The following is a 24222-nucleotide window of genomic DNA, read 5'->3' as shown; positions in this document are numbered from 1 at the left end:
GCTGCTCGCTATTCAGCATTTGGCTACAGAAAAAAATTTTTGCTCTCAGAATCATCATTTAAATATAAAGAATTCTTAATTAGATGTAAATATTACTTCGGACATAACCCTAGGTACACCAGCCAACTGTCCTCGTCAGATTTTTTGTTCCTAGTTAGATTTTCTTTTCCTGGAATACATAACATCTAAGTGCTTTTAGGATTTTAGTTGACCTCAGAGTTAGGATATTTGAAATTTTGGTGTTCACATAGCCAACTTAGTGCTGAAATAGTTACCAAGATTCAGTATCTAGTGTTTGGTACTTAGTAGTTCATGGGCAAGGATGATGAGCATTGGCTCAGCCATTACTGTTGAGTATTTTGTTGATAACATAGCACAACTGCACAAAAGCAGCTTGGAAGGATGGCACTCGGAGACTGTAGTTGTCGGTATTAAGAAACCTTTCTTAACTAAATTGTTTACAGCTGTTATATTTGGGGGTCATTACAATTGGAATTGGGAGAACTGTTTATTTGATTTTAGCATATTTCATCTGAAACTTGAAAGAAATACTCCTTTAAAGACAGTGTATATTACTGGCAGTTGGTGATTGGCAGGGACAGTGGTAAGTTGTCATGGTAGATTTTAATTCAGGCAATGTCCTCAGGATTCATTTGCAGATGTTGGTAACTTTGTCTGCGAATTCTAACAGGGTTTTAATTTTCTCTTAATTTATATCAAGCAGTGTCATTTGTTTGGACGCGCATTTGTGCAGAGTTGAGGCATGTACAGCATTTCTTTGAAGGGTATTCAACCTGGAGTATAAAGAATGTAGTTACTAAGCCTCCATTTTATGTAATAATTGTCAGTTATTCCCTTCACACGCAGGTTTCGATTTGTGTGGTATTTATTTGATGTTTTTAAATAACATACTGGTCATTCCATCTTTGAGCTGAGATAATTGATATGGATATGTGCACACACAGAATACTACTTTCCAGATTTAAAGCACTGTGTCTTAGCTATTAATATTTAAACCTGGTTTTTTTTTGTTACCTTTAGTTTTGTATTAAAACTACTTTGTGGATTTCTAGGTTCTTATAGTATCTGTTTGCATGTTCTCTTATTAGGGAGAAACTATTTAACCTGTTGGTACAAATAAAAACCAAAACTCTAGGTTAGTGTAACTGCTCTTATGTAGGACTTTAATTACTTTTGTTTACTTTTTCATTTAGACTCACAGTGACCCTATGAAAAAGTCTGAGTATTAGAAACCTTCTTACAGATGAAGGAACTGAGTCTTAGGTCAGGGCTATTAAGTGGCGGAGCTGCAGTTCAGGTGTTACCTAAATTTCAGGCTCGGCCCTCCTGTGCGTGAAATCAACAAATCTTCGCACTACATTGTTGCCTCCTGAGGGTACAAACTTGCATTCATATCATAAAATACACATTCAGGTGTATCTTCAGGTATATCACACTGGACCCTCTTATCTCTTGATAACTAATCTAATGGACTAAGAGATTGGAGGTTCAGGTCACACCTCTAACAAGTGATAAAACCATGATTCAGACCCAGGTCTTTCTGATTGCAATCTTGTGTTTCCTACTCCAAATATTTTGTCTGTTCTGAACTTTGTCCATGAGTTTATCAAGCTGCTCATGTTGAAATATTTTACAATATATACCTGTATGTCCTATACCCCCTAATGCTGTGTAGATTATAATGAGATAACTGACAGTAACTTACTACATAATTCTAGAATGAACAGGAATTTATTCCATTCAGATGTGATAAAACAATAAATCTACATGATCAACCTTTGTCTTGGAAGGATTAAGGAAAATTCACATAATACACATTCTTCTGAACTTTCTGATCATATGCCCTCTTTGAAGCTTTTGCTAAAAAAAACATTTTTGTTATTTAGTATTTAAATTTAAGTGGTAATTGTTTTATCCAGGAACCCTGAGGGTGTTCTCCCAGTTTGTTTTGTTTATTTTTGTTTGTTTTTTGATTAAAGGGTCCATCCCTTGAGCAACTACTTTAAGAAGCCTATTCATTGAATGGGTGTATCTCACTCAAAGTGAGAATGTTGTAAGACCTTAGGGTCTCCCATTGCTTCCTGGGCCAGTCTCCAGTCATCCTGATGAATATCAGGCCACTGGACTCAGATGCCTCAGGAGAAGAAAGTGAGACTGGTGACCTTGCACGGTCCTCCCTCGCTCAAATCAAAGCCAAGCGCAAGTCATGTCATCATCTTGATGTCATGGTCTTCTTGGAGAACGAAGAACAAACACGACAACAACAGCAAAATCAATTTTGTATATACTTTGAACTGTAGTAACCACTGTATTTTATCTATATAAGAAATAGTGATCCCTTCAGCTTTATTTCAGTAGTTAGTGGGGATTATGGGTTCATATGAGAACTAACTGAACTCAACCCTCAATTTTTTTTTCCAGTGCTGCCTTAACAACTTTAGGAAAAGACTCAAATGCTTCCGATGTGGAGCTGATAAATTTGGTAGGTTTGGTTCAACTGTTTTGAAAACATTCCCATGCTATGTCCTTTATCAGTTATATCTGTATTTAGTCTCAGACACTTCTTCCCCTTGCTCTCAGTTCTGATCAGAATATTTCTTTGGACTTAAAATAGCAGCCCCATTTACTCTGCTAATTTATTATTTGCATTTTAGTGGTAAGCATCAGTGCAGTGGTTGTCTGGATGAACTTTTCATAAATTCCAAATTAGTGTGTTCTGGAATGCAGTCTGGAAGAAGTTAGGTTTAGGCCACTATCTTAACACCAATATCACACACGAAATTGAAAATCGATATGTGGCCTGAATATTAAAAATGCTCATACTACTTTTAAAATTAAAAGAGAACCCATCTTTCATGGTTGGTGGTAAGTGGTGAATTCTTTACCAAACAAGAACTGCTGGCAATTACCAAAGGGAAAATATGTAATTTTGATTACATGAAATTGAAAAGCATTTGCAACACAATGTATCTCTTGATTAGGGTCTCATAGCTGAGTGTGTATATATAAATGTGTATAAAAATACAAGTTTATACACACACATACAACTATAAAACCAAAGGCTAGTCACTGATATATAATAGGTTGATGGACAGGAACAAACCAATCTTAAAAGAAGAATGACAGATTATTAACCATATAAAAGAATGCTCTAAATCACTGATGGGTGCAAACGAAAGCAGTCCTGAGTTCTCTCCTTGTTCTCTTCAAATTGGTAAAGATGGCAAAAGACAGGACTGGCCAGTGCTGGAGGGGCTGTGGAAAGACTGATACATTATTGTTGATGGGACTGTGAATTGGGACTTCTTTCTTTATTTTTCCCACTTCTGTTTCTTATTAAGACTCAGAACAGGAAGTACCGTCTGGAACTACAGAGTCTGTCCAGTCTGTGGATTACTACTGTGATAGTAAGTGAAAGTGCTCCTTATTGGAATTTGACCTCTGGTTGAGGCTTCTTTTATCTCTTTACATTTCTATAATGTAAAATAACCTAAATTGTGGGTTTATTATAGTTTTGTAAGTTTATTCATACAATTTACAGGAATTGTAGTGGGAATATATGTGATACCTTCTGGGAACATCTCAGTGGGTTTGTTTTTTTTTTTTGAGTTATTTCAAATAAAAGGTCGAATTTTGAAGCCATGGTTTTTACTTGTACTTAAACTTGCCTTTATTAGTAATTAAAAATTGATAACATGCATACCATTTGTCTTATCTCCTCAGCTATTATTCTTCGAAATATTGCTCCTCATACTGTAGTAGATTCCATAATGACAGCATTGTCTCCATATGCATCATTAGCTGTCAATAACATTCGTCTTATAAAGGACAAACAGACACAGCAGAACAGAGGATTTGCATTTGTGCAGCTGTCTTCAGCAATGGTGAGAGTAATTTTTAATCTCAGACACTAAATTTTTAAGTGTGATTAATCATTTCAGTGATGCTTTGCAGTTTGGTGATCAGTGCCTTCTTTTTGGAGATCACAGTTTTTAATTACTGTCTTAATTTTGTGTCAATCCGTATAGCCCTAAATTAATGTCCATTTGGTTCTGGCAATTTAAGTGGTCAAAATTTTGTTTCTTAATTCTTTGATTCAAATTGATTTAACCCTTTAGTAACAGCATATTCCTTTTTGTTTTACGGGGAAAGGTGTTGAATCTTAATGGTTTCAAATATACATGTACAATGAACGAGTACAATGAGTACTTCCTCCTTCATAGAACCAGATTTCTTAGATCTTGATGGGGGTAGCAACTATATCTTGTTTCATTACTTATATTCTGTTTTAGGATGCTTCTCAGCTACTGCAGGTGCTACAAAGTCTACATCCTCCTCTGAAAATTGATGGCAAAACAATTGGAGTTGATTTTGCCAAAAGTGCCAGAAAGTGAGTGATTTCGTTGTCCTTATTTAAAATAATCCTATTCTAAATGTATCCTGAGTTTTTTTTCCCCAGTAATTCCTTTTCAAATATACAACAAAACTGTTAATTTTTGAATTAATGTTTGATGTCCTTTCTTACTAAGCCCACGTGAATAAAAGGTTTTTTCGCTCATGGAGCTTATTCCTTCACCTGTCTTTGTAAGTCAGTTTGTGGTTAGTAGAGAACACTTTGCTTCAATTGAGGGTAAAAGGAAGTAGGAAGAATGAAGAAATAACAGTGCATAGAAGTGTAGATTTAGAGCTGGGAGGGACCTGAAAAAGGGATCTACTCCCTTGTTTTACAAATTAGGAAACTAAGGCCAAGAGTTGTGACTTGCCCAGGGTCACATAGTGAAAGGGATCTGAGGTGCTGGTTTTGGTCATAGGTCTTCCTGACTCCAGGACCAACTTTCTATTATACAATGGTACTGTGCACAAAAGATTCTACTTGCTAATCACTAGATTTCCAAAAGTAGACAAGAATAATAGTTATTATAATTGCCACAAATTTACCTGGTCTGTTGACATTTTTCACCCATAGTTGTTTGATTAGTTTTCAAATTGTGGTGTGTCTCTGTATGTATATACATATATATATGTGTATGTAGTTATAAAAGGAGAGAGAGAGGTAGGCAGTATTGTGTTGTCATGAGTGTATAAAGTTCTGACAGATACTTTGATGATCTGGCACTAATAGCAGTTAATAACTTGTGCCTTTACAGTTTACTAATTTTTAGAATAGAAATCAGTATGTGGGAACCATCTCCGATTGCCTCATGTGACTAAGGGGAGAACAAACCTGAGGTAGATATGAGGGGGAAGTACAGTTTTGTTTATGAGATTTGGTCTTCATGGTTTCAGAGATTTGGTTCTCCCAGATGGTAACCGGGTCAGCGCCTTTTCTGTGGCTAGCACAGCCATTGCTGCAGCTCAGTGGTCATCCACGCAGGTACGAAGGTGGGGAGGGTCCTTTGCTCAAGTTTAGTGTTACGGTATTGCCAAGATTTACAGGTAGTGGATTTCCTGTTTTATTTATACCTACCTGCATTGGTTGTGATTGGCATGCTCTCAAAGAAATTATTAGGGAATATTTTCCCAATTACTTCTATCTGAAAATTCCTGATTTTTAAGTGCATTCTCTTTTCTGCTGGAATTTTGCAGTCTCAGAGTGGAGAAGGTGGCAATATAGACTACAATTACCTCCAGCCAGGCCAAGAGGGCTATGCACAGTATGCCCAGGTGAGTAAAATCTTAAGGAATTTAGACTCTTCTGGTCTCCAAAGATCTCACAGGAGTTTGCCAACTTTGCCATTTGCATTTTCTTCAGTATTCACAAGATTATCAGCAGTTTTACCAGCAGCAAGCAGGGGGAGTGGAGAATGATACATCTACTGTACCAGGTATTGCACTTCATTGCATCTTATGCTTAAGCTTTCAGAATTGAGGCAGTCTTACTGGATTCAGATGTTCAAAGATAATCAGGAATCCTTTCTGCCAACCTGTGGGTTCTCATAAAAACACCCATGATTTTAGAGAAAAGTCCAAATTGCATGTGCATTTGCAAAGTTCCAATCCGTCACAGAGTGGGTAGCATTGTTCAGTTTTGAGTGACCAAGTCCGCTTTTCTTGCCTCCTTAGAAATGTTGCTAAATTTTTTCTTACACAACGTAGGAAGAGTATGACTAGTGCTGTGAACACAGTGTAAACTTAAAAGATTTTATTACTTTATGTCTGTAAATAATAATTAAGACAATTAAATCTTTCCTTAACCAGAAGTATGTAAATAATCTCCTTTTTTCTCTTCCTTCCTATTTCCCCAACCTCCCCCCCCCCCCCAAAAAAAAAAAAACTTTTCTGTTTCTAAGAAAATTTAGATGTCAAAAACAGGTTATCTTCTCTGTGTAGTACATGTGCAGTGGGCCGTTAGTGGTAATTAGATAATAGGACTGACATACACTATAGTACAGTGCTGGAAGGAAGGCAGTCTGAGACATCAAAGAGGAATATTATGGAGTGTTTAGCTTATAATTTTGTCCTGAGGTTTCCAGGTAACCTAAGTACGTTGGCCGTCTAACCAACTATTTTTATTATCAGGGGCAGCAGTCACCACTACTTCAGCAGCTGTAGTATCCCAAAGTCCCCAACTGTATAATCAAACCACCAATCCACCTGGCTCTCCGGTAATCTGTAGTTTTAAATATAGAACTGTTTACTGTTATGGAAACTTTTGTTTTGCTGGGCTAATCTTAACCTTTTCTGCTCTGAACCAGAGCTAGAGTAGAGTACATTGTCTTTATGTTTTCGATAGCGAATTTTAAAATGTAATTATTTTAAATAATTCAATGCTCTCAAGACAGTGCCTTTATATTTATGCATGGCTTGATTAAACCTTTAGGGAAAAGTAACTGCTGCTCTTACGTTGTTGAAAATTTGCTTTAGCTTACTGCCATGATTTATCAGAGGAGTATTTTCTTTGGGAAGGCGCATGGATTGCTTTCTTTTAAAAGAGACATTCAAAATAGGAATGACTAAACCTGCTTTCTTTTTCCAGACTGAAGAAGCACAGCCAAGTACTAGCACTAGCACTAGCACGCAAGCACAAACAACTTCTCCTACTGGCGTAGTTCCTGGTACCAAATATGGTAAGCTTAAAATTTTCCTCATTAAGAGGCTTTTTTATACATAGGTGCTGTTTAGATTTAGTGTTACAAGCTCTGTTTGTGTGTACTGAAGCTACCGTGAAGGGAATGTGTGAGCCATGTAGTTAAACTAGAGAATATACTTAACATCTCAGTCATGCACAGAATCACTTTCTTAGCTTGAATTTTTAGCCTGTTTGTTACTGGAAACAAAAATTGTTCTAAATTTTTATCTTTCCAGCTGTTCCTGATACGTCTACCTACCATTATGATGAATCCTCAGGCTATTATTATGATCCAGTTACAGGACTTTATTATGATTCTAACTCTCAGGTAAAATGCAATATCTTCTAATGTATTTTCATTTTAAATCCATTATCTTCACTTAGGTCAATTTATGAGGCATGAAATTAAATATTCTCTGTAGGGGTAAAATCTCAAACATGGTAAGTGGTATTTAGTCCTTTCCATTTAAATTTGCCTTTTTCTATAAACTCAGATTAGTTTATTCCCTTTGAAACCATTTTAAACCTTTTGAAAGATGGTTTAGTAGCTAGTTCAGTCTTAAGTCTTGAAGTGTATGATCTAGCTATTACCATCCTTGTGGAAAGACCAATTTACCAGCTTTGTTTACTCCTGGTAATTCCTGAGGGAGATTTGGTTTTTGGATTTTCAGTGTTTCTAAATGCCAGAAAATCTGAAGAATCAATAGACAGAACAGCCCATCATTCTCACAATTTCCGCTTGTAGTAGATAGTAATAGAGTATAACCATATCAGAATTTGAAATTTACAGCTGATTTGCATTTCTAATTGGTAACGAAGAACAATAGTTAGAAAAGTCTCCAACACAGCTCTTTTAACAACGTCCCTCAATTTTTTTTTTTGTGCCCCCTCCCCCCCAAAAAGAAAACAAAAACATGTTGCACCTAATGAGGTAGAATTCACTATGTGTTTATCTTCCCTTGTGAGGAGCAAGCAAGGTTGGTGTTTAGCAAGATTTATGGACTGTTATGCAAGGTCATGGAGTGTTTTCTGTTGAGTGGCTTGTTACTTCTGACCTGTAGTTAATCTGTTGAAGGAACCCCAAATTTAAGCTTTGTTCTTCCTCCATGTTTAAAAATGAATTTTTGCATGAATGAGATATTCGGTGTAATCTCTAGCTTCATTACGTAGCTCACACATTCCGTTCAGTGCCAGGAACTATATACCAGTCAGGGGAAGCTATTTGTGCTTGCATGCTAGTGCTAGGGCTAGTACTTGCCTGTGTGTCTTCAGTCTAGAAAAGGAACTCTGGTTTAGTCGGGACTCTGTTGTTTATATACAATGATTTAACTTCTCCTTAGGACAGAAGAAACTAAAGGCTTGGTACTGATTTACATTTCCATATTTGCCTCTTGCACTAAATTTGTTAAAAACCAGCCATAATATTGCTGATTTCTGAGCTTATCCTTAACTCTTCCCTGTGTTACCTAGTAGACTCTCCAAATAACCGAGGGTTTTTCATGCAGACTGACAACTCTGCATGTGACAACTACTGTAGATTTTTGCCATCTCTTTTATGACTATCTTCCACAAAGTCACTTATATTGCTGTTTTGGATAATTATTTGATTGAAGTTGTCACTATTGAACAATCGGTATTTCTCCTTTTTAGTACTACTATAATTCCTTGACACAGCAGTATCTTTACTGGGATGGAGAGAAGGAGACCTACGTGCCTGCAGCAGAGTGTGTAGCCCAACAACAGACTGGTTTGCCTTCCACCAAAGAAGGGAAGGAAAAGAAAGAGAAGCCGAAGAGCAAAACAGCACAGCAGGCAAGGCTTGAACTGTAATAATTAAGAGCTGGTGCAGTGTACTGTACATTATCTCATTTAATCCTCAACAGCCTGGGAGGTGGTAAGCCCTGCAGCTGTTATCCCATCTTACAGATGAGGAAACTGGGCCTAACGGGTGGGGTAAGGTGACTTGCCTGAGCTCCCACAGCTAGTTAGTGTCACTTGCAGGATTTTGGACCCAAGTTTGAAATGAGATTTTCTTGATAATCTGCTGTATCAGGATTCTTGACTTGATGTTAAATGGCAGCATTTGGTCATTTTTGCTCTGATTTTTTAAAACTAGCAATGCAGGCAGTGTCTGTTTTATTGACAGCAGGTTCTTATATTTCTTTGGGTTAATATTGTGGCCATTTAAAACAGATTTCCCATGAAGTTTTTATACATCTGTTTTTGAAGATAGGAAGAGCACGCTTAACATCTTACTACTGTGGTTTGCTTTAAAATAATTGAAATTACTGGTAGTATATCCCTGTTCACTTCGAAAGTTTTGAAGTCTCAGAAATGTAGTATTTCCCTTCACGCTCTAATTGTGTATTGTAGATTGTTAATAATAAGCACAATTGGGGATTTTGCTAAAGAGCTTTTGTGGTGAAGAAAGATCTTTAATGACTAATGTGATGCAGAGAACTCCTTTTCAGTCTCATCGATCATTCTGACTTCCAGTGGTATTTCTTACTCTAGATTGCCAAAGACATGGAGCGCTGGGCCAAGAGCTTAAATAAACAGAAAGAAAACTTTAAGAACAGCTTCCAGCCTGTCAGTTCCTTGAGGGAGGAAGAGAGGAGAGAGTCAGCAGCAGCAGATGCCGGCTTTGCTCTCTTTGAGAAGAAGGTAAAGGGGCATTAGCGGACAGCAGTGCTTTCAGGAGAATTAGTCACGCAAAGACTGTGGGCTCATGGATTTTCATCTGTCTTTTAAGGGAGCTTTGGCTGAAAGACAGCAGCTTATCCCAGAGCTGATGAAAAATGGAGAAGAGGAAAATCCACTCAAAGTAAGAAACAGCTTGGCTGCGTTCTGCGCCTCCCGTCTCGGTCTGAAGGAAGTTTACTTTGTGTGTTTGTAGTGATGTATCTGCTAATTGCAAGGTTGTGTTTAATTTTGTGTTGATGTGTCTTGAAACTTGCATGTTTGAATATATTTCACCTTGGATGGTATCATAACATAGGACTGGCGTGTGTTGTGCACAGAAATTAAACAACTCCTTACATTGAGGGCGTTTGTTGTTACACAGAAGAGAATTTTTGTCAGGTTAATCATTTGATAAAGTTTTCATTTTCAGCTGCAAATCAGCTTATGACTTTTTGTATCTTTTATAAAGAGATTATTGAGGGAAAACAGTTGTGCTGACACTTTGCCACACAGTGAGGAAGTGTAAAGTCCTTGCCCTCTCAGATCTAAAATCAAACTGCATAAATATATGAAGAGCTAAGTAACAGTTAAATAGTAACACACAGAGAATGTAAGTACATATTGTCACATTGGTGTCTGAGTTAAGAGAGCTTGTCATGGAGCGACAGTGGTCATTGAGAAGACTGTAAACCTGGCCTTAAAGAATACAGCTGCGCACCTTGATTTAGAATTGGATGGGGCCTTGGAAATCATCCAGTCCAGGCTTTGCTGATGAGGGGCCAAGTGACTGGACTTCTCAGTATTGACCTTCAGGGTTATGAGAAATGCATCTTCCTTAAGAAGGGCATGTTTTAGAGAGGGGTGGCTGTACCCACATCGTGAGCTGTTAGGAGTTGACCCCCAAATTTGGAATAAGTGCACTTACAGTAACATAGCTACTCTTTTTGTCATTTCTTTTCTAGCGTGGACTAGTCGCAGCTTATAGTGGTGATAGTGATAATGAGGAAGAATTGATGGAAAGAATTGAAAGTGAAGAAGAAAAACTGACTGATTGGAAGAAAATGGCTTGTCTACTCTGTAGAAGGCAGTTTCCCAATAAAGATGCTTTGGTTAGACATCAACAACTCTCCGACTTACATAAGGTTTGAGTTTGCTATTTTTTAAAATATATACTACTTAGGTGCTTAATTTTCCTAGTTTGAATGGAAAGGAGTGGCAGCATTACACTGTTATTACTTAGGTTATTTAGAGAATCTGAAAATGACAAACTTTTAAAAAATGTGTTATTAATGTGATTTCAAAAATGATGTCTGAGTTTTTCTTTGTTTGAAATCCAGCAAAACATGGATATCTATAGACGATCTAGACTGTCTGAGCAAGAACTAGAGGCTTTGGAACTAAGAGAGAGAGAGGTGAGTGAAACAGAAGTTACCTGTTCATAACAAGTGTCCGTACTAATTTAAACTTTATTGTCTTTTGGAGGGGAGAAGACAAGGCAGTTGAGGTTAAATGACTTGCCTGAGGTCACACAGCTAGTTTCAAGTCCTGACTCCAGGCCTGGTGTCCTATTCATGCCACCTAGCTGCCCCTCTTAACCTTTATTATAATACTTCATGGTTTGCACAGGACTTGATACATTCTCTCATTTGATCCTCACAACAACCCTTTTAAGCGGAGGCTGAGGCCTTTTGTTGGGCATTTCATAGAGAAGTGTTCATAGTTCAGCTACGGTGTAGTCTTCTGAAATTCCTCTGAGATGATGACTTTGAAATATTTGGATACCTTGCCATATTGTAAGTTTTCTAAAACTTAAAAAAATAGGATTATTGACCTCAGAGAGTTAAATACAACAGACATGTCCTATGAAGAGTTGACCAGTAGCCATAGAAGGTACTGTGTGATTGCCAAATGCTGTTATGATTCAAGTGAGGGTTTGGTCTTTGTGTGTGGGAAAGAGTGTCTGGGAGGACATGGGCTGGAGGAAGGACACCCCCAGATGCCCTGGCTTGCCTGCGTTCTTTACTTTCCATGAGAAGCTAGCGAGCCAGCTGATGGAGTTTGACAATATATTATTAATGATGTAGTTTTTCAGCAGAGGCTTTTTATTTTTGTTTGTTTGCTTTTAGAAAATCACTTAAATCTTACTCTTGTGCAGTTGTTTTTTTTTTAAGAGCCAGGGATGACTACATATTACAGTGACAATGTGGCATTAATAATGTGACATAAGGAAGAAGCCACGTTTAGTATTTTTCAATGGTGAAGAAATGTTGATAGGTTTAAATGAACTCAGTACTACAGTTTAAATGTCTGCTTGGAGAAATCCGGAGGTAGGCTTAGCTGTTTGATGAATGACTGAATTTAGTAGAGATTTCCCACTGCTTTTCTTTTCCCATATATAGATGAAGTACCGAGATCGAGCTGCAGAGAGACGGGAGAAATATGGAATCCCAGAACCTCCAGAACCCAAAAGAAAGAAGCAGTTTGATGCTGGCACTGTGTATGTATCTTGACAATTTCACCACATGTGAAATGAAGATTTTTTTCAGTCTATATAACTTTTTTCCCCCTTTCCCCGTTTTTAGTAATTATGAACAGCCAACTAAGGATGGCATTGACCATAGTAATATTGGCAATAAAATGCTACAGGCCATGGGATGGCGGGAAGGCTCAGGTTTGGGAAGGAAGTGTCAAGGCATCACAGCCCCCATTGAGGTAAGCAATAGTTTGATATTTGGGTTCTGATGAAAGATTTGTTCTAAAAGAATCTTAACAGTCTGCTTGTCCGGTTTTCTCTCCAAATATATCATTGAGGTGATTTATTTCGTAATCTAGTCAGACATCGTGGTCTCACTAAGTAATTTTTAGAGCAAGTAGTTTGTAGGCATTACATGAGCTTCCTGTGATTTTCTTTTCCCATTTCTTAAGCCTAATCTATGATTTAAAACTTCCACTTGAGCATCATCAGATTCCAGTATATCTTAGGTTAGTGTATTTAGAAGTACTGTGTTATTAGCCTTGCCTAATTGGTTTTATTTATACATGGAGTTACTTCAAATTTGGTTATGTAGCTGTGTCCACTGAATTACTATTACTTATTTGGCTTAGAGTGTGGATTTTAAATGGTCATCTTAATAATAAAAGTTTTCTGCAGGTTGCCTAGAAGTAGAAAAGCAATAGAAATTTTCATAGCCAACATTTAGTCCTGCTCAAGCAAGGACTGCTGGCATCAGATTTTTCAAGGCAGATGATACATAAACCTTGCATTGGGAATGCAGTTGTTTGGAATGGGTGCTCTTAGACCCTTCCCAGAATCAGACATTTTCTGACCAGTTACTCTATCCAAGTCCATTGATTTTTGCTGTGGTTTTTTTTCTTTTTAGTCTTCAAAACCTGCCCTCGATATCCACTGAGGAAATTGTTAATTGTCTGGTACATTGACCTTATAAATTTTCATGTTGAATGGTCCTACCAAGGGAATGAGTTTGGGAAGAGGAGGAGACCCACCTGTGCCATGGGAATATGTTTATGTCAAGTGCCAGACATCCTTTTTTGTTTTTCCCTAGGCTCAAGTACGAATGAAGGGAGCTGGCTTGGGAGCAAAAGGCAGCTCCTATGGTGTGTCAACTGCAGATTCTTACAAGGATGCGGTCCGGAAAGCCATGTTTGCTCGGTTCACTGAGATGGAATGAAAAGCATCGCCTTGCTCAGCACCTTTTGTGTACTGATAACTGGCCAAGAACACCACTTCCTTGTGCTAAGCTGACTGTTACAACCTGTATCCTTAGGAGCACTGCTCGTGCTAGTAATGGTTTAGGGCAAACCGTTCTCTTCCCTTGGGGATTTTTCTTCCTCCTCAGAGGTTTTCCCATATGTGTGTTGTATGGGAAATAGCCTTCTTTTGTGTTGAAGGGATCATGGGCAGACTTGGGGGAAACTCCCTGTCTTTTATATCTTATTGTACATTACTGTAACTTACTCTGTCTCGTGTGTGCAGACTGTGTTGTGGTGCACTGCGCCCCTCTGGTTCACTGTAGATGTTGAGAGGTGTTAGGTGTGGACACTGACGTCTCATCTGTTTGGTTGTTGTGCTCTCTCATTTTGGCATAAGCCTTCTGTATATTTTGTATAATATACCTTTGTACATACTTTTTGAAGATTTTCAGTATAGTTGCCAATTCTGGCTCCTTTACAAAAGAAGCATCTGGAAAAATAAGCGCAATGTGTCTTTTTATTCTCACATGGGCGGGTAAAGCACATCTCAACAGGCAGGACAATGAACTGGAGGGTTTTTTAAAGTGCTTTACTGATGGTGGCTTTCAGGTGATGGGGTTTTTCCTATCACCATAGGTGGGTAGCAGTGGTGGATGGGGTTTGGGTTTTTGTCTTCTCTTTCCCACAGTTTCTAGTTTTAAATTCAGAGTTTCCATGAAGTACAGTGGAGAAAGCATTGACCAACCTCTAAGTCTGGGTACCCAAGTTTTGGTGCAGTCTTGTTAACAATTCACGGTGTGGGGCATCAAGTCCCTCTGGCCCCTTCTTCCTTCTCCTCGTTTGTTCTCAGTTCAGGGAGTGTTCATTTGAGGAACGCAGCCCCAGAGAGAGTCCGTGTTGTTAGGGTTTCACAGTCATTTTAAAACAAATGGTCCCTGCTATCAGACCCCAGTGCCTTTGCTAAGGTGTAGTGATGGCATTAACTTGCACATTCCTGACAGACCCAGTCCACTTGCCTCCCTCTTCATCCACTGTCTGCTTTCTCTGTAGAAGAAATTAATGGGAGAGTTCCATTGTTATTTTCCAGACCTGACAGTTAATATCTCTCATCAACTGCTCCTCAGCCATCTTGGGAACTGAATATAGGACATTACCTTGCGGGCAGAGCTCTAGAAGGCGGGCAGGCTGGCAGGCTGGCTCCCCGGGGCTATGTCAGGATGAAGCAAAGGCAGCAGGGAAGTGGTCCTGATCAAGTGAGACTCAGGAAAAGACTGCAGTACTTGGTGGGGAATAGGACATCGTAGAGACTGAAGGAATTTGGTTTTAACCTTTGGAATTGTATTCATAGGGCTCAGAAGAGTACTATTTTTGACTAACGATATGAAATATGCATGTAATTCCCCCAACCCTCAAACTTGTGGAATTTTGGTGCTATGGGGGAGGGGGGTGTTATCACTCAAGAAACATTTTATTTTACCTAATGTGCTACATAATTGGGATACAAAGATAACAAAATGGTTCCCCCAGGAAGTGTGGGTTTTTTCAGAGGAGATATATACATAAGTAAAAAATATGCAAGATAAATTGGTGGGGAGTAGGGTCAGGAAAGGCTTCCATGTATTTGCGAGGAGCAGAGTTTTGAAAGAAATGAATTTTAGGAGGTAAAGGTGAGAAGTGTGAAGGACAGCAAGGAAGGAGGTTTGAACCACAGTAGAGAAACATGTAATGGCTAGGGTTGATGAAAGCCTGTTAGAAGTAAATCTGGGGATGTGATCAGAGTGGGGCTCTAGAACTCTCTCTGGTTGTTGGTAGAATTGAGCCTCAAGGGGATTTTGAATAGGGCCAACATTTGAGTCTGCAGTAAAGATGAGGGCCAAAAGTCTGTGCTGGAGTAACAGAATTGTTGCCACAGGAGATGGTAGAGCAAACTAGCAGTGTGCTGGCAACTGCTGGTGGCCTTCTCCATCCATATCCTGTCTTCCCCAGTCATGTAGATCTCACTCTTGAGACTGTCTAGAGCTCGGAGGGGTGCCGTGTCACAGGCGATGGCATGAGCACCAGGAGGAGTGAGTGCCAGGAAAACACTGGGGGCAAGAAGCTGCAATAGGAACTCAGCTAAGAAGTGTTTTTCTTGGGGGGAGAAAGTGCTCCAGGCATGGAGATTGGAACTGAATGTTCCTGCTGGCAAACACCTGAGTTGCCAGTCACAAGTGGCCTCATTAGACACATCTGATAACATCAGCTTGTGAGGAGGATTCCAGGTGAGTGCACACATAATGGGATCTGGGAAACTCTTAATTATGTGAGCCCAGCTAATCAAAGACTGAAGCTGGAGTCTCCTTTCCCCAGGGGGTTGTTTGAAGGAGCTCAAGCAGCTGAATACTTGGGGGGAGGTGGGGAGGTGAAAAGGCTTGGAAAGCTCAGATGGAGATTGCCTGGTCTCACCACACACACCTAAGGGCATTCTGGTGCCAATTTCATCAAGTAAGAGCCACTAATCTAACCAAGGGCAAACTCCTGCAGTGGCCCAGGGGTGCCTTCGCAAAGCCTAGGACCCCAGCAGGAGAGTTCATCTCCTTCCCAGTTACAGGGCATTGCCCAGTGCCAACCATGGTTTTCCTTTGGGACTAGAACGAAGGAAACAATTATGGGGTTGTTTGAGCAAAAGTAGCTCCCATCACTGATTGAGAACGGTGCTGGGCTATTGCCTAAACTCCAGAGTACAGATTTCCAAGCAGTTCTGTAGTGACTTCATCACCGACTAATAGAGCCAGATGGTGGGAACTCTTTTCTGGACCTAAATCCTGACTGGTCTGGCTCAGACTGACTAGGACCTTAACTTCCTGCTAAGGCCCAGCAGGTGGCACCTGGGATAATGCCCTTGCCACACATAGCATGTACCTCCTGAATTCCCTCAAATCTCTGAAAATGTCCCCTGGAAGAGAACAGCTTCTCAGGCCTAATCCTCAGACTAGCTAGGCAGGGTTAGTCCTATAAAGAGGGGCTCGGGGCTCCTGAGGCCTGCCCCCTGTCCCTGGCCCTTCACATCTAGACCTGCCAGGTGGCAGGAGGACCCTTGGAAAAGCTCACACAAGAGGGGATCCTGGGTTTGGAAGGGGCAACTTCCGAGTCCTTTCTTTCACTGCGATCTCTTGCTGTGGCTGGAATTGGCTGGGTGGGTAGGGTCAGTTGGGGATGTGGATGGGACCTCGGAGCAGCTGTCCTGGCTGCTCTTCAAAGCTCTCTAGCTTCTCGGCCTAACCCTGGATAACTAGGGAGGTCTCAGATAAGCTCCTGGACAGGCAGGGGCTAGTCTGTAGCCCCACAGGACGCCCTGGGCCAAGCCAGCTTGATCCTGGAGGGAAAGGAGCCATCTTGAACAGGTGGAAAGGAAGCCCGTTTCTCAGGACAATCTTGCTCAGAACAGGGATCTGTAACCACTGGACATTGTGGTGCCCCAAGTAAACCACCAGGTGGCAGCACACCATTAATAATTAGTGGCCAGCCTGAAGCGAAATTGGTTGGAGTGGGAAGACTCAGCCTGGGTAAGGCTAATCTGTTTTAAAGAACCTCGGGACTCCGTTTAAAAATTGGCCGTTTTGACACCACTGTGATAGCAAAGGAAGACATACTCTGGACCCTAGTCAGACGTGGAGACTTGCTCTCTATTTCTTAGATTGGGAAACAAAACTCTTGAGGGGAACAAGTTAGCCAACTATAAATGGAACAAAAAAAAATTTGAACTTAGAGGTAAGGGAGGTGGGGTGATGAATCTTGAGCTGAAATTGTGAAGGAGGAAAGGTAATTCACGTTAGAATCTGAGTCTGGCTCTGCTGACCCCCAAGAGGTGCACATTATTGGGGGTAATGAAGGCAGCTTTGTGGGCATTTTCCCAGGTTTGGTGGTTGGATGGATCAGGCTTAGGAGTGGCCTAGGAGGGGTGTGAGAGGAGCACTGGAGATGTGTGCGCACATTAAGTGCTTTGAATCTCTTGGCAATTCTACCTAACTGGAGGGTAAATAATTTCTCCGAGTTTCCCAGCATGGCAGTGCTCAGGGTCGATAAAATGCATTTCCGCATCTTGCTCCCCCCTCACGTGCTGTCTGGCATGACTTGACCTCTCACAATAACATCCTGGCAAAGACATGCATCAGACCTTGAATTTTTCTCTGGAGAGAGAAGAGAAAGGGGAGATGGAAAGAAGAACTAAGGGGCTTGGACCAGCTTGTCCCATGGCTGAAAAACTAATATTAGTATCAGAATCAGAGCAGGGCCTTAACAAAGACTAGAAACACTGAAGGTTAGAATTGGGAGAGCTCACAGAGAGCATCGAGTCCAGACCCACAGAGAGGAAAGGCTCTCCCCAACACCACAGGATCAGGACTCAACCAGTCTCCTGACAAATTGTCCAATGTTCCAGTGTGCCGGAGTGCATCTCAAAACAAACCATGTTGAATTGTACCTCAGGAAAGCTCTTTGGATCGGCATTTGAGACCTTGTGTAATCCAGTCCTTTCTCATACTTTTGTACCTATGATTGAAATCTTTCCCCTCCAACCCTCACCTGCATCTCTTTAAAAAAAATTTTTTTTCCCAGTTGCATGTAAAGACAGTTTTCAACATTTTTTGAAAGATTGTGAGTTCCAATTGTTTTCTCCCTCCCCAAGGGGACAAGCATTCTGATATATGTTATACATGCTGCATCTCTTTCTATGGGAACCCTACCCCTCCTTCAAAGCCAAGCTTAAATGCAGACCTCCATGAAACCTTCCCAGAACCCTCCCCTTCCTCTAGTTTCCTCCTCCCTCTTTGTTCATACCTCTATTGGAGCCCTTATACTCTACTTTGTACCATAGTTGTGTGTTCTGTCACCCGTTAGACTGAATTCTCTGAAGGTGGGCACTAGGGCATAGCCCCCTCATCTTCCCACATACCGGGCACTGGGAAACAGTGGATGAATAAACGTATGTCTGGTATTCTGTGTGTCTGCAAGCCCTAGCTGATGGGTGGGAGAGCAGGGAAGGACCCTTCCTCGCAGAAGGAGGCTTCCAAATGTGTCTTCCCTGTCCTGGAGTCCAACTGAGCTTTGAGTCACCAGGGAAGATCTATGCATGCACCTGTGGCCTGGCCACAGACGGAAGACAGCAGATATGCCAGTCTTCATTGTTCTAGATTACTTTTCACAAAAGGTTCTTGTACCTATTAATGTCTCCATCTGTGAAGACTATTAATTTCCAGACCTCCTCTTAAGAAAAGATAGACAACTCCTGGGACCCCACCTACCTTTCTCCATCCCTGGCCATGCAATGGGGACAGGCATTTTCCTCCTTTCTCCATCTCTAGCCCCCCACTGCCCATCCTGGTGCTGGTACCTCCTTATCACCCCCTGGTGGAATCCAGGACTTGCCTCCCAGCCAGCAGAGGAGCATCCTTATAATCTGCTCCCTTTGGAGAAAGGATTGCTTTAGCTTTTCTTATTAACCTGGGGCTGCCAATACATGGCAGTAGTGCAAAGACTGAATTCTGAGTCAGAAGACCTGGGTGACAATCCCTATTCTGTCACTCTCCAAGGATTTCTCTTAATTTTCCCCTCTGTAAAATGAGGAGTTGGACTTCCTGATTTCTAAGGTTCCTGCTTCCTCTAAATTCATTCCATTTTCCTACAATCTCTGGCATTGGTTCTGTTGTAGCCGGTCTCGTTTTGAGCAGGCTCAGTGGCATATTGGACAATTCCACGTTAGGTATCGTGCACTCTGGGAAGGTGTGTCCACAGCCATCTCCTCCTGCAAGACCCTGAAATGAGGATGATGACTAACATTTCTGTAGCACTTTATGGCTTACCAAGTGCTTTACAAATACCTTATTTGATCCTCACCAACAATCACTGTCCCCACTCTGTTGTCTGTCTTCAGGCTGAGGCTATGTAGGGTCAGCAGAGGAATCCCAGTGCCTCAGCTCCCAGCCCTGCTGCTTCTCTCTGAGGCTGGCCTGCTTACCATCTGGTGCTTGGAGTCACCAATCAATCCCCCTGACAACTCCCCCAAGCAGCATATGGAACACTGCCCTCTGTGGGGGATGGGGGAGAGCCCCATTAGTGGCCCCTGGATCCAGAAGGGTCCAGGTCCAAGAGAAAGTTGCTCTTAGAGGCTGGGCCCAAGGTAGGCCCCTCCTTTTCCTCCCCCCTCCGATCCATGAATCAGGAAAGTTTGGGATCTGCCCCAGGGAGACTCACAGACATTATAGGTGCCAGACATAGCATCATTAAGACCTCGAGTTAGAAGTTCCCTTGGAGACCATCTGTCTGGACCAGCCCCTTCATGGCCCAGAAGAGGGAAGTGCCCTGTCCCAGATTAATCAGGGACAGAAGGACTGATGTGGGCCTGGAACCTGGTCTCAGCTTGTCCTGAAGCTCACCAGTCAAGAGCAGAGCCATGTTCCAGAAGTTTCATAAGAGACAGAGACACTGAGAGAGGGAGGGACAAAACGAGAGAGATGCATACCAAGGAGGAGAGAAATCTGTGTCAGTCATGAGAAGGAGGGGTTGCCCAGCAAGGAAAGGCCTGCAGGGGAGAGATAAGGCTGAGGCCGAGAGGGAGCTGGAATGGGAGGGAGAACAAGGTCTTTCTCCTTGTTCAGGAGATAAGGGAGAGGGAATTGGGTGGTTAATTCAGAGCATTAACCCGACCTTCTCAGGGCAGGTACCAAAACAGTCCCAGACAGAGAAGCTTCTGAGGAAAAAAGGCAGCCAGAGCTGGGAAGCACCCCCTCCCTGAAGCCTATCTCCCTGGGCTTTTCAGCTCCGGCCCCTGACCATCCTTCCCAGGAGCTTCCTATCCCACTTTGTGAGGGCCCACCCCAGAACACCTTGGCACACAGAGGACAATGGTGAGGGATGAGGCTGAAGAAGCCAGAATTGCTCGGACCCAGGATCGCAGTCCCTCTAATCAGAACTCCCTACTAGCTAGGACTGAAGTTCAGAGCTGACTGAAATGTCTGGGTTCCCCTAAAGTTTTAGAGTGAAGCATTTTGTTTCTGGCCCCCAAGGCTGACTCCAGCTTCCAGCCTTTGCCTTCTTCACAAATACTAATGCTATGTTCCTAATGTCTTCAGGGGGAAACTGGCTTGGCCAGGGGTGGGGAGAGGGATTCAGCCCTAGCTGGGCCTTCTAGACCTCAAGGAAATGTTTCATTGGAAGATCAGTCTGACAGAGGACTGGATTTGGAGTCTGGCATCTCATGGGCTCATAGGTTTAGAACAAGAAAGAACCTTAGACTATCTGCTCCCCAAATCCTTATTTTCCCATCGAGAAAACTGAGGCTCAGAGGGATGCAGTAACCAGTAGTAAAATGGTGTTGAGATTTCAGCCAGCTTCTCTGATTCCCAGTCTTTCCACCATATCACCTGCACCTGCTTCCACATCTTACTAGCAGTACTCTGAACCTCAGATACCCCTTTCTGTAAAATGTCAGGGCTGGACTAGATGATCTTTGAATCCCATGTTGGGGTGGAAGGAAAGAGGTAAACCTGAGTTGGAGGACCTTAAGACAGTCAGACTAGATTTACCTCGGTTGAGCACCTACTACGTGCCAAGCTCTGTGCTAAGTGCTGGGAACATAGATACAGAAAAGACAGTCCCTACCTTCAAGGACTTTGCAATGTAATGGGAGAAGATAGCAGCAGAAGCTGAAATTCTGCTGTAGGGAGAAGAAAGTATCCAGTTGTGGTCATGTTGGTGTCCTGTCCAAAGGAGTACAGGCTGTTGGGGAAATGAAGAAATGGTTGGCCTGGGAGCCTTGTCTAAATGGAGGCTTTGGGGAGAGTTCTTTGCTCCTCCTTCTAGCCCTCCAGTCAGAGGGGCAGAGGGTACCGATGAAGTGGGATTACCAACACTGATGCCATCTTGAAGAATGATGAGTTTCCTGATGATGAGGTGGTCTGGGGCCATGGTGAAGTCTAAGGAATGCAAGCTGGTAGGAATGATTTCCAGAGCCAGAGAGTAGTGGGGTGAGGAAGGATAGGATATAGGGCCACAGGGTTTCTCCTGCATCCCCTTCTCTAAGCAGAGTTAAATGAATCTGAATCTGGCACCATCCCAGGAGTGAGGAGAAGGGAGAAGAAGGTTGAGGGTGGTGGGGAAAAAGCCAAGTCATATTTGGGTATCTATTTCAAGGCAGAGAAGAGAAAACTCACAGACTCTGGGGAAGGCTGGGGAGGGGACCAGTCAGTTACTAAGAGCTTGCCCCTTTCCCATCGTCCTGATATAAGGGATGCCTATGTGTACCTGCCATATATGACTTAAGAAAAGTATATGTCTATGTGCATGTGTGTTAAGGCACATTGCTGTGTGTCCTTTATCTGCTTGTGTGTACTTAGAGTGTGGGGTGGGTGTAGGGGGTAGTCTGTGTCAATATCTATGTGTGTGTGGGTGTGGGTATGTGTATGTGTCTGTGTGTGTATGTCTGTGTGTGTATGTGGGTGTGGGTGTGGGGGTGTGGGCGTGTACATGTGCGAATACCCCTGCCTGGCAGACACAATACATCCATGTGTTTGTGTGTGCTCCAGTCTGCCTTCCTGTGTCTGTAGGTACACAACAATGTGTGTGTGTCTGTGTTCTGCAAAGCTCTGAATGTGTGTCACTGGGAAACTGTATGTACAAGGTAGGCCCTGTGTGCTGGGGTTCAGGAGGAAGCTGTTCCTCAGTTTCCCTCTTGGTCTCATTCTCCCTTCAGCTGTTCCCTTGGTGGCTCTGGGGATGGAAGGAAGTAGGGAAGTGCTGGCCACCGAACATCGGAGCTGGGAGGTCACTTACACTTACGTCTAGCCAACGTCGATTTTTATGGATGGCCAGGCTGAGCTGCCAGTCACGAGGGAGCAGGGCTGGGACCCCAGGGCCCTCCCTTCACCAGGCCAGGCTGCTAGCCTAAGGAGGAAGGTCCCAGTGGTCCTGAAGTAACAGACCCTAAATCACTGTCAAGAGCTTCCCCATCCTCTCTTTGGGGTAAAGGGACAGTTATTAGGTAAGACAAACTGGCTTGGTTGTTTTTGTTTTAAAGCAGATTTTGAAGCCACTACAGGCAGGTGGTGTAATGGAAAGAGGTTAGGACTTGAAGTCAGGAGACACAGCCCTTATTGGCTGTGTGACTTTGGTCAACTTTAGTAACAACTGCTCCAACCCCATAATACCCTACCTACCTCACAAGTCATGGCAAAGAAAGTGCTTTGGAAACCTGAAAGTTATGTAAATGAGTAGTTATTATTCAAAGTTATTTGACTTCTAACTTTGGCCCAAAAATGACCTTTAACCTTTGCCTTGGACTGAGACCTAATCCACCAGTCATTTCATAGACCCCCATGGTGGTGGTTATAAAAAAGACTGAATGAGAGAGTGTGAAAGCACCATGGGAGACTGAGGCTGGGGAGGGGATGGGGAGATGCCTTCCAATTCACCATCCCTATTCCATACTCTAAGGAGAAACCAGGCGGCTGAAGTCTCCCACCCTAAGCTCTAAAGGCCCTGACTTTCCTTTTCTCCTCCAAGCCCCACCCCCTCCAGGGTGGAGAGGTCAGGGATTCCGGAATCTCTATATTCTCCGAGCCTCTGGTATGTATGGCTGCCAAGGGGTTAATTCCACTGCTTCTCCTAGGCTCATGTGTGCATAGATGGATTCCAGAAAGGCTTTGGATGAAGGGCCCTTGAAATGCATTTCATCTGCATTAATAAAAGCCAGAAACATCTCTGTGGGAGAGATGAGGAAGTCACTGGGGCTGAGCTCAGTTTCCATTCATAGCCTGGCACAAAGGAGACTTGGGAGCCTTTTCAGGTGCTCCTGGAGAGAAAGGTTCTGCTCTTGAAGAACCCCTCCAGGCTCTGATGGGGGAGGGGGGCACAGCCCCTGCCCTCAGGGAGGCCATGTTCTGGGGGCTCGGGGAGACCTAGCCATTCCCAGGGACCCTAGGGGCTAAAAGTGGGAGACAGGATCCACACGGGAGCACTTGGAGCATTCCACTGGTGAAGCAGCAGCTGTAGTATAAGTGGAAGAACTGCTGGACTTGTTGGACCTGAGTTTTAATCCTACCTTTAATATTCACCAACTCTCCGACCGTGAACAAGACATTTCTGAGTCTGCTTCATCGTCTGTAAAATGGGGATAGCAATACTTGCACCGTGCCAGTGTGAGGAAAGCATCTTGTGAACCCTACAAAACAAATATGAATGGTGAATATCATTATTCTAGCAGCATAGAAGGACAGAGAGAAAGGAACAGCAGGAGGATCACTGGTGTGGAGTGGTCTATCAGGAAAGACTTCCCGGAGATGAGTTTGAGGGGAAGCCTGGAAAAGGGCTAGGAATCATCAGGGTGGTGGGATCTATGGTGATTTGACTGGGAAGAGACCAGGGGTCTAAGGAAATAGAGCTGGCTAGGGTGAAGGTAGCCCATCAGACTGTGTGAAAGGTCTTCCTAGGAGAGAAGACTACCAAAGCCTCCAACACTAATCTAAGGCAATTAGGCTGGAGGATTTAGTAAATGGGGATGTCACAGAATGACCACCATTGGTATACTGGGAAGGTGACCTCAGACTCTTCCCCTCTCTGATCTTCACCAGCCTCCCATGGGGAAATAAGGGAGTTGGACTTGGCGGCTCCTCCTAGCTCACTCACCCAATATGGTGAAGGAGGATGGCCGGAAGAGCTGGGGAGAGACTTAGGGGGCCCGCCATAACTGTCTTCAAGCATTTCTA

General features: G+C 42.5%; 1 protein-coding gene and 1 long non-coding RNA gene across 4 annotated transcripts in view; one reads left to right on the top strand and one right to left on the bottom strand.

The window, feature by feature from the left end:
• Positions 1–13985, top strand: part of RBM5 (RNA binding motif protein 5) — a 25169-nt gene extending 11184 nt beyond the window's left edge. For both annotated transcript variants that reach the window (XM_072650680.1, XM_072650679.1), the window contains exons 8-25: positions 2443–2503; positions 3363–3428; positions 3745–3905; positions 4314–4411; positions 5308–5395; positions 5608–5685; positions 5774–5846; positions 6541–6626; positions 6998–7088; positions 7327–7418; positions 8741–8902; positions 9605–9754; positions 9843–9914; positions 10735–10914; positions 11110–11184; positions 12172–12269; positions 12355–12484; positions 13336–13985. In XM_072650680.1, coding sequence (XP_072506781.1) covers positions 2443–2503; positions 3363–3428; positions 3745–3905; positions 4314–4411; positions 5308–5395; positions 5608–5685; positions 5774–5846; positions 6541–6626; positions 6998–7088; positions 7327–7418; positions 8741–8902; positions 9605–9754; positions 9843–9914; positions 10735–10914; positions 11110–11184; positions 12172–12269; positions 12355–12484; positions 13336–13461 — 1887 coding nt within the window. In that variant the 3' untranslated portion in view covers positions 13462–13985. The remainder of the gene's footprint in view (positions 1–2442; positions 2504–3362; positions 3429–3744; positions 3906–4313; positions 4412–5307; positions 5396–5607; positions 5686–5773; positions 5847–6540; positions 6627–6997; positions 7089–7326; positions 7419–8740; positions 8903–9604; positions 9755–9842; positions 9915–10734; positions 10915–11109; positions 11185–12171; positions 12270–12354; positions 12485–13335) is intronic.
• The window catches only part of LOC140532246 (uncharacterized), a 129843-nt gene continuing 119603 nt past the window's right edge, over positions 13983–24222 (bottom strand). The window contains exons 3-4 of one of the 2 annotated variants that reach the window (XR_011976449.1): positions 23559–23678; positions 13983–14527 (exon numbers count right to left, since the gene is read on the bottom strand). This is a non-coding gene — a long non-coding RNA (uncharacterized lncRNA). Of the gene's footprint in view, positions 14528–23558; positions 23679–24222 lie in introns of those variants that run through there. The other variant, XR_011976450.1, reaches the window with a different exon arrangement.

The sequence above is a fragment of the Notamacropus eugenii genome, chromosome 1 (assembly GCF_028372415.1).
Source record: "Notamacropus eugenii isolate mMacEug1 chromosome 1, mMacEug1.pri_v2, whole genome shotgun sequence".
Classification (NCBI taxonomy): domain Eukaryota; kingdom Metazoa; phylum Chordata; class Mammalia; order Diprotodontia; family Macropodidae; genus Notamacropus; species Notamacropus eugenii.
This window is presented reverse-complemented; position numbering and strand designations above follow the sequence as displayed.